The following is a 9,310-nucleotide window of genomic DNA, read 5'->3' on the forward strand; positions in this document are numbered from 1 at the left end:
AAACAATCACGTTAGTGGCGAGTCTAGTGACCTCTCTCTCTCTTATTATATACTTTTGAGCTCTGCGTTTGCGTCTCCAAAAATGTCAGCCGAACCCCCGTATCACCAACTTACTCAAGCCTATGAAAATCCAAATCCCATCTAAAGCCCTAATGAAACAATGACATTTAATTCTTTCTCTGGACGTCTATATACAGAACAGATACATCGGCAAACCCACCTCTGCAATGAAAATCTTACCTACATTCCTCCGACCAATCTTACAGTTCTACTCAAATCAACCAAAGTCTCGCTATTTCAACACTTCCTCATTAGATGCTATATCTGAAGAAGTTCTGAACATCGTTAACACACAAAGCCCCATGGAAGTGTGTCTCGAGAGGATGGTTTGTTTTCTCTCTCCCGAAACTGTAACTTCTGTACTTCAAGAACAGCGAAATAACCCCGAACTGGGTTTTCGATTTTTTGTGTGGGCAGCGAAAAGAAAGAAGTTTCGGAGCTGGGATTCGCATAATTTGGTTGTCGATATGCTTATCAAGGATAATGGGTTTGAAATGTATTGGAAAACTCTTGAAGAGCTCAATAGTTGTGAGGTTCCGATTTCGTCAGACGCCTTCGCAGTGTTGATTGCGGCGTATTGGAAGCTACATATGGCCGAAAAGGCAGTGGAATCTTTTGGTAGGATGAAGGATTTTGATTGCAATCCCGATTTGTTTACGTATAACATGATATTGCACGTTATGGTGAAAAAAGAAGTACTTTTGTTGGCTTTAGCAGTTTATAATATGATGTTGAAGTCGAATTGTGGTCCAAATTGTTCTACATTTAGTATTTTAATTGATGGATTATGTAGAGCCGGCAGAACCCAGGATGCGCTTAAGTTGTTCGATGAAATGACTCAGAGAGGTATACAGCCTAATAAAATAACTTATACTGTAATTCTTTCGGGTTTATGTAAAGCAAAGAAACCTGATGAGGCACTTAGACTGTTTAATACAATGAGAAGCAGTGAGTGTTCTCCTGATTTAATTATTTACAATGCTTTGCTTAACGGGTTCTGTAAACTGGGTAGAATTGATGAGGCGTTTACGCTTTTGTGGTCTTTTAAGAAGGATGGGTATGTTCTCCACTTAAATGGGTATAGTTGTTTGATTGATGCTTTGTTTAAAGCTGGGAGGTTTAGTGAAGCTCGTGATTTGTTTCAAAAAATGTTTAAGGAAAACATTAAACCTGACCTTGTCTTGTACACAATCATGATCCAGGGGTTATCTGAAGCGGGCATGTTTAAGGATGCATTGGAGTTGTTAAGGTTGATGACAGAGAGAGGTGTGATACCAGATACTCAATGTTACAATACTATGATCAAAGGGTTTTGTGGTATGGGTCTTTTGGATCAGGCTCGGTCTCTTCAACTTGAAATTTCAAAGCATGACTGCTTCCCGGACACTTGCACTTACACCATTCTTATCTGTGGCATGTGCAAGAATGGTCTGGTGGCCGAGGCAAAACAAATATTCAGTGAGATGGAGAAGCTTGGATGTTTTCCTAGTGTTGTGACCTTCAATGCTCTTATTGATGGGCTTTGTAAGGCGGGCGAGCTTGAGGAAGCTCACCTTCTGTTTTACAAGATGGAGATTGGGAGAAATCCTTCATTATTCCTTCGGCTTTCTCAAGGCACAGATAGGGTTCTTGATGGTGCAAGCCTCCAAACATTGGTGGAGAAATATTGCGAGTCAGGTTTGATTCTTAAAGCTTACAAGCTTCTTACGCAGCTTGCTAATAGTGGGGTCGTACCGAACATCACGACTTACAACATTCTGATCAACAGCTTGTGCAAGTCAGGAAACACACCCCATTCAGGAAAAAAAAAAAAGTTAGGAAACATAAATGGTGCTTTAAAGCTCTTCAAGGACCTCCAACTCAAGGGGCATTCCCCTGATTCAGTTACATATGGAACACTTATTGATGGGCTTTATAGGGTTGACCGAGAAAAGGAGGCCTTTGGGGTCTTTGAACAAATGACAAGGAATGGGTGCACTCCCAGCACAGCAGTTTACAGGTCGCTTATGACTTGGTCTTGCCGAAAGCAGAAGAACATTTCTGTTGCTTTTGGTCTTTGGTTGAAGTATTTGAGGAACCTTCCTGGCCGGGAAGATGAAGCAATTAGATTAGTAGAGGAACATTTTGAAAAAGGAGAGTTGGAAAAGGCCATCCGAGGCTTACTTGAAATGGACTTCAAGTTGAGAGATTTTGATTTGGCACCTTATTCCATTTGGCTCATTGGATTATGTCAGGCCAGAAGAACAGAGGAAGCCTTGAAGATATTTAACATTCTCAAGGAGTGTGGGATCAAAGTGTCTCCTCCGAGTTGTGTGGTGTTGATGAATAGCCTCTGCAATGAACAAAACTTGGACCAGGCAATAGAGATTTTCCTTTATACTCTTGATAAAGGTTTCAAGTTGATGCCGCCAATTTGCAACCGGCTGCTCAAGGGACTTCTTCGTTCTCAAGGGAAAGCAAAGCTTGCCCTTGATCTTGTGAACAGAATGAAATCTGTGGGATATGATTTGGATGTCTACCTTTACCCAACTACAATATCCCTTTTGCATGTTCATGGGAATTCACAGGAAATGGAAAATGTGTCTCCTGGCTGAACATGGTTACTGGAGTGCCAATGCAAGCATGAACTGGTTCTTTCACACACTGTCCAACTTCCTGCAACTGTTGTAATTCTCATCATTCCTGCAATCTTTTCCCCTTGTTAACCTGTTTCAACTTTCTAATCCCCATGATGGAGGTGCCTGTGATATAGAGTTGTCAGACATAAAAGGGATGACCCATTTTTTATGCCTGCAAAATTTTCATTACTCTCGTTTTTTTTTTTTTTTTTTTTTTGGGGGGTAGAGTATCATCAATAAATAATAATAGCATAAAAATTCATTTGGTTCTGTATTCGAAGGGAAAAAAAAAAATTTCAATTATGGTATGTTTTATATAGTCATCCGAAATACCTCTCGATATATCCTGGAGTTGGTGACAGATGTAGAACATCATCGTATCCTTGACAGTGCCATCGCACGCATTACTTGTTTCTGCAACAGATTATAAGATCAATGACTATGAGATTAAGCATCGTTTGTAACGTGTGTCTATATTTTCTGCTTCCATATTATCAGGTGATTCAACCAAGGGCCAATTATTCACATTTCTTGAAAACATTTCTACAAAACCCGAGAGTTGTCTTTTGATGCTGCACAATTACCTATTCTTTGCCATTATGCTCGAGTAACATGGATGATATTTAGAAAAGTTACCTATTCTTTGCCATTATGCTCATTTTCAATCAGAAAGAAGCTTCGTCCTTTGAATTTCTATGTAGCTCTAAATTTATATGAACAATTCCAAGTCTGCAGACTTCCAAAATTTCTTCTTCTTTTTTTTTTCTGGCAATCCTAACTTCTGTTTACTCTTTCTAACTTGGTTCTTGTGTAGCACATGACTTTTCTTCCAAATAAAGATCCCAAATGCCATAAACCACATTAATATTCTCCGTATTCCTTTTAATGAAAGATCTAATTGGTACTCCCAAGCTTGAACCTCTAACCTCCCTTTGAGAAGTAAGGACTTGATATGCCGTTGGTTGCAATCAACTCTTCATATTAATGCAATCTTAAGATTAACAAAAGAAATGGAGACAACTTCACATCTAGAAACTGAAATGAAGAAAACAATAAACAGCAGAAATTTCTTAATGTAAATATATATACATGAAGTGTCTGTTGTACCTTTAGCTAGAAAAACACACGCGACTGTTGCCTATCAAGGCGACTGTAGACTCTTTAAAGACGTTTGTGACGTTGTCTATCACTCTTAACAAGTAACAAACACGTCCAAATTTGCAGATACCATTTTGCACTTATTATATGTAATCACGATCTTTATGAAAGAGTTAATACTCACTTTCTCTAAACCTATACCAAAGAGGTCTTATGCAGCAAGACTCAAAATGCGCAACCAAATCCTTCTACAATGAGGGAGAGGGCAAGAAACACCACAATTAACAGTCTCACAGTCCCACAGCCTGAGAGGATAGACACTCTCTCATCTACTTAACAGAAAAGGGAAATCTACTCCGCACCATTGTATGCATGTGTACATGACATGCTCTGAAATATCGCCTGAAACGAAGCTGCATAAACAAAAGAACTCCTGTGTAACATTTTCAAAACATTCAGCATCACTTCTATTTCCCTTCCTTGCACAGCAGAGGCATTAACTTAAAATCCCCATAGTTGTAGAAGAGAAGGACTTGTCAATCCTCCTGATGGAAAAACTTATAATCTGAACCACTTTCAGTCTTTGTAACCTGCATCAAATATGTGATACTTCTAAAAGATGAACAATCAAAGGACAAATCAATGACGAGATAGATTTCACCTTCGCCTCACCAAATGAATAAGTGGTAAGGTCTTGAGGGGGGAAATTTTTAATGATTGACTCGTTTGATGTAACTGCCATTCCATGCCCTATTAGGTGAAGTCCTACCCCAAAGCTATTCAAAGCCATTTCATACAAGAATGCATGACCCAATTAACCCAGCAAATTCTCATAGTATCAGATTCCATGACATACTATTGAAAAGGTCTATTATATTCATATTTTTTTTGTAATAACCAAAATATCAATATGTGATTCCATGTGTACACCAGAACAGATATTATTCAGCTCAAAGCACCATAGTTTTATATATTTGGGGGTTTCATACAAAATACACTTTTATAAAAAATTTACAATAATAATTATCCGAAAGGACTATTCAGGAAATATATATAACCCAAAGGACTGCATTTTGATGTTGGTTCTGTTTAACCTAAAATTGATGTCAATTTTTGCATTAAAACTTTCTTTGTTATGAGTATTTGAATACAAGAAATATTATGTACCTCACACTGTTAAAATTTTAATGGGGTATTTGGAAAAAAAACTTCTCGACTTTATCATGGTGAAAATCCTAGTAATTTCACTTTCTTCATTCTATATTCTAATTTCTGAATGATTAAATGCTTTGATAAAGATAAACCAACCTCAGCAGTTCGAGTAAGGCCAGTAGGAAGAACAGGAGCAAAAGCCGTCCAAAGAATAGGGTCTGCCAAGGGATCAACATTGCTGTAGGTAGTTAGAAGTGGTGCAGACAAGAAAGGAGTCAATGGGTATACATTTCTCTGAAGAGGCAATCCACCACCCGCTCCCAATGCAACTCCAAGTCTCTCGCTTCCGCCATCATGACTGGATTTCTCAATTGCCTTGCCAGTATCCATTTTCTCGATAGCATTTTTGGTTTTGTTCTCATCATTATCGGTATAGTTTTCTTGCTTTTTTGATGCTTTTTCTTGCAAACTCTTGTAGGCTGCAGACCGGGACAAGATGCTCATTGCAGACATGGAGGATCTTTTAAGATTTTTTTCTTCATGGCACACGCCCAAACGCGGCATCTGGTATGGCTCTGTGTGCTGGTTTGCCCATTCCAGTGTTTTAAGTTCACTGCCAATGTCTTCCGAAGAACCATGCTTTGTTTCCTCTGATGATTTTGTGAGAGAATCTGCTTGACGGGATTTGTTGTGTCCCCACCACTTGATGTAACTCGTCAGATCAATCTTTCTATCAATACAAAACCCACCTACAAATTCACTTTCTGTTGCTGCATCATCACTTGTACCTGTAATAATAGACAACTATTAAGTTGATGATAGATACAAGAGGTGTTTGAATGAGTTATTTTAGTGAATTTGATGTCATGTAGAAGCTATCTAATTACATAAAACTCTTTCTGGAACTTCTTCATCTTTCTTACCATAATGTATGCTGCTGAAGTAATCAGGCCCAGCCATACGACTGAATGATGAATCCCATCGATTGCTTTGTGATAGCAGAAAATCCGGACAGAAAGAAGAAGCATATCAACAAATGCAGATGCATGGATATTTTAATAACTTCATGCATCTAAGAAACTAAAGATGGAATCTTCACATAAGAGAAAACTATAACTAAGGCAAATTGAGACTGTGAATGCATTGGATAAGTGTAACGGGTGGGTGCTTCGCGATCCAACCCAAAAGCTTAAGCTATTAGGTGGGGGCTAACACCCAACTCATATATCCGATGTGGGATAAGTCTTCCCTTGTAACATTCTCCCCCACCCGAACTCGCAACGCCCTTGTTGCCGTCGGGCTACCCTTCCTACTCAGGTGACTCACCAGGAATCCTTCCGGACCGGGCGCTTGGCGTGGCACCGGATCAAGGACTGTGGGTCTGGCTCTGATACCAACTGTAACGGGTGGGTGCGTCGTGATCCAAACCAAAAGCTTAAGCTATTAGGTGGGGCTAACACCCAACCCATATATACCCATTTCACTTCCCATCCGAATCCGATGTGGGACAAGTCTCCCCTTGTAACAATAAGCCATATATCATCACTCAATAGCATGCCAACCATTGAAAGTTGCAACTTCTTATCAAAAAACTATGTTACAGTAGTTACACTGTTAAGAAAAGGATGAATTGTTGACATTGAAAGTGATTTTTTTGTTTTTTTAAATAAAAAATAAAAAATCAGCAAAGGTTAAATATCATGAGCAATGTCACAAAGATCATATTGGGGTTAAATGATCTTGCACGGTTTACAATAAAATTAGTTTGGGAAAATCCTCTTACATGTTCATAGTAGGGACCATTGCTTGGAATCATGATAAAAGCTTGGGCTGTGAAAAGTTTGACGGTTGCCACTTTGTATGGATAAACCTAGAGGTAAGAAATTGAATTTGGTCCTCTCAGCATCTCAAAAAGACCAGGTAACAATAGTAATGGCCTCTTAGGTACCAAAACTTCGTGCATAGACATGCTTGAAACAAGAATATTTGAGCTGTGTTCTCAAAAACTTCAAAACTAGTAAAAATTAAAAAAAGCATGACCTACAACATAATCCTTAAAAAAACCAAAAGATACGTTACACAGACATGGGCGCACATACATTTATATATACTAGGAGTTCTCAAAACTTAGAAGTGTTCAAAGCAAAAAATTTGAGCAGTGTTCTCAAAAACCTCAAACTAGTAAAAATCGTAAAAGCATGATCTACAACATAATTCTCAAAGAAACAATAATATTTGTGCATAGAAGTGTTCGAAGCAATAATATTTGAGCTGTGTTCTCAAAAACTTCAAACCAATATAACTCATAAAAGCATGACCCACAAAATATTTCTCATAGAAACAAAATACATGTTACACATATATGCGCACGCGCACATTAATTTGGTGTACAAAAGCATACATTCTTGTGTATAATACACATACCTGGAAAGCCCGCGATATTTAGCGATCCCTCGAGAGAAACCGCTACTTTTTCTGCAGTACATAAGTTATAAGCAAAAGAACAGTTCCATTACAACATGAAGATTTGCCGAGTATGTACACACCTTCGAAGTGATGCAAGGTAATCTTCTCTCGAGACATTCTGCATCTCTTCAAGATCTCTCGAATAATCTGTAACCTGCACCAACCATTAGAGCATTAGCTACAAAAAAGGAAGAAAAACCACCAATTACTACACTGCATTTCAATTTTTTGAAAAGGAAAAAAAAAAACAGTTGATTATTAGAAACAAGTTGATAAGCTCATCAAATAGCACAAGAAAAAAAAAAAAAAGAAGCAAATTTCATTGCTTTTCAAATTTAATTGAAAAAACAATACGAGTTACAGTTATTAGGAATAAAAGAAAATTTTAAAGGATAGAACATGGTGCTTCCACTTGTCTTAAAAATTGAAAGTTTAAATCTTGACGTCTTACTGGAAAATTAATGAGAGTCCCAGGGCCCCAATACTTCAAGGCGGCAAGATCATACGCTCTGGCTGCAGCCTCCTCATCATCATATGCACCTATGGGTATGTGTTATCGCGTAAGAAAAAATTATTTGTTGTATCCAGGCACCAGCAGGTATAAGAAACACATGCATCAATCTACTTACCCAAGTAAACTGCCAAAAAATGGATTGTAACCAAGCAATTTCCAATTTCCATGCAATAAGAGAAAATTAGAGGGGTCAGATTTGATAAGAACCTTGAGTTCAATGTTAGATATGCTTACACAAAATATGAATACATATTCATGAGTGTGTGTCCATAGAAAGAAATAGAGACCTTGCTTTCCCTTTTTATTTTGATTTTGGTTCCAGGTACTTTTGTCCCAAAGATGAGCTTCATAGCGACCAGTCCATCTATGCCTATAATTTCATGAAACGAAAAGCATGAGTCCACAATTTTAAGAAGAAACATAAAAAAAAAAAATACAACCTTGGAAGATAAAAACTTTAGAGATACCAATCAAACTAAAATAGAGTACAAAAGGAGAAAAGAAGATGCAGAGATGAAAGAAATGCCGCAACAGTCTTGGGACTTTCAAAAGCACTTATAGCTCTGATCAGGTATAAATCGACCCTTTACTAACATATACTGTCATATCATCAACCTTGACATAATATATTACGATTTCATGAAGTTTTTGAGGAAAATAATTAATTTTTATATCACATCACAGTCCAACACTTCCAGAAGCAAAATTATGCCACAATTGCAGATTCATTAGGGTGTTCGGACTTCTCAAATGTCAATTAATGGAGCACAGTAAACAAAAAACTTAAAATTTGAAATTCAGGCGCAAGAAATACATGTGTGTATATATATTTTTATGTATGCACCTGGTAACACCACGGTAAATGGAGCTGCGCTTGCCGGCTGCACAAGGGGGCATCTTGCTAATTCGCTCTTTGGCAGTACATCCTCTCTCTTTCTTAGCCTTTTTCAGTCCTCTGTACAGTAAAAGTTGATCGCTTGCTGCTGCTATCACAATCGCTTCTGAACTTTCTCCGCCGCCGCCGCCGCCTTCTGTCTTTAAAGCAGGTTCAGGCGGAGAGGAAGCCATAGTTGACGCGAAACCCTAACAGAGAGAATCAGGAGAGAGAGAGAGAGAGCGAGTGTGTGTTTGTGGAACAGTGGAAGCCCTTTTTTTATTTCACTGCAGAGTATAACTACAGTGAGAGAGGGAGTAGGCATTTGAATTTACGGAAACTTCCTAACTGTTTTGTAAAAGACGATCCGGTGAACGAAAAGGAATTGTAACGGCTATGATAAGAACAAGGACTATTGTGTAATTCGAAAACGTTTTTGTTTGAAACTTGTATGACCGACCACGTGGATCTCACGCCACCTGTCTCCTATACACTATTGAACGACGACGTTCCGACCCAACAAACCAT

General features: G+C 38.3%; 2 protein-coding genes across 4 annotated transcripts; one reads left to right on the forward strand and one right to left on the reverse strand.

The window, feature by feature from the left end:
• On the forward strand, window positions 1-2,948 carry LOC132291769 (pentatricopeptide repeat-containing protein At1g79540). Of its 2 annotated transcripts, XM_059790304.1 has the most exons (2): window positions 291-386; window positions 478-2,948. In XM_059790304.1, the coding sequence occupies exon 2, from the start codon at window positions 528-530 to the stop codon at window positions 2,652-2,654; it is 2,127 nt and encodes a 708-aa protein (XP_059646287.1). In that variant the 5' UTR covers window positions 291-386; window positions 478-527; the 3' UTR covers window positions 2,655-2,948. The 2 variants fall into 2 exon arrangements, with proteins under 2 accessions (XP_059646286.1, XP_059646287.1); XM_059790303.1 differs by having other exon boundaries at window positions 1-2,948.
• A 771-nt stretch (window positions 2,949-3,719) lies between these two features.
• LOC132291796 (AP2-like ethylene-responsive transcription factor At2g41710) lies at window positions 3,720-9,169 on the reverse strand. 2 transcript variants are annotated; one of them, XM_059790305.1, is made up of 10 exons: window positions 8,753-9,169; window positions 8,196-8,278; window positions 8,024-8,032; window positions 7,846-7,934; window positions 7,475-7,548; window positions 7,353-7,403; window positions 6,255-6,446; window positions 5,852-5,916; window positions 5,085-5,716; window positions 3,720-4,366 (listed from the first exon to the last, which is right to left on the reverse strand). In XM_059790305.1, exons 1-10 carry the CDS (start codon window positions 8,974-8,976, stop codon window positions 4,313-4,315), a joined length of 1,473 nt encoding a protein of 490 aa, XP_059646288.1. In that variant the 5' UTR covers window positions 8,977-9,169; the 3' UTR covers window positions 3,720-4,312. The 2 variants fall into 2 exon arrangements, with proteins under 2 accessions (XP_059646288.1, XP_059646289.1); XM_059790306.1 differs by lacking the exon at window positions 6,255-6,446 and having other exon boundaries at window positions 8,753-9,165.
• Window positions 9,170-9,310: the final 141 nt, after the last annotated feature.

Source organism: Cornus florida, unplaced genomic scaffold (assembly GCF_030987335.1).
Source record: "Cornus florida cultivar Cherokee Brave unplaced genomic scaffold, ASM3098733v1 CherokeeBrave_3.0.0_Hap2_Chr02, whole genome shotgun sequence".
NCBI lineage: Eukaryota > Viridiplantae > Streptophyta > Magnoliopsida > Cornales > Cornaceae > Cornus > Cornus florida.

Bases quoted from the DNA above. Each gene is read 5' to 3' on its own strand.
- LOC132291769 (XM_059790303.1), top strand. From the start codon at position 228: ATGAAAATCTTACCTACATTCCTCCGACCAATCTTACAGTTCTACTCA.
- LOC132291796 (XM_059790305.1), bottom strand. From the start codon at position 8,976: ATGGCTTCCTCTCCGCCTGAACCTGCTTTAAAGACAGAAGGCGGCGGC. The intron at 7,549-7,845 runs GTAAGACGTCAA...TGGTTGGTGCAG, and splicing joins GGACTCTCATTAATTTTCCA to GTTACAGATTATTCGAGAGA. The intron at 6,447-7,352 runs GTATGTGTATTA...TATTGTTACAAG, and splicing joins AAATATCGCGGGCTTTCCAG to GGGAGACTTGTCCCACATCG.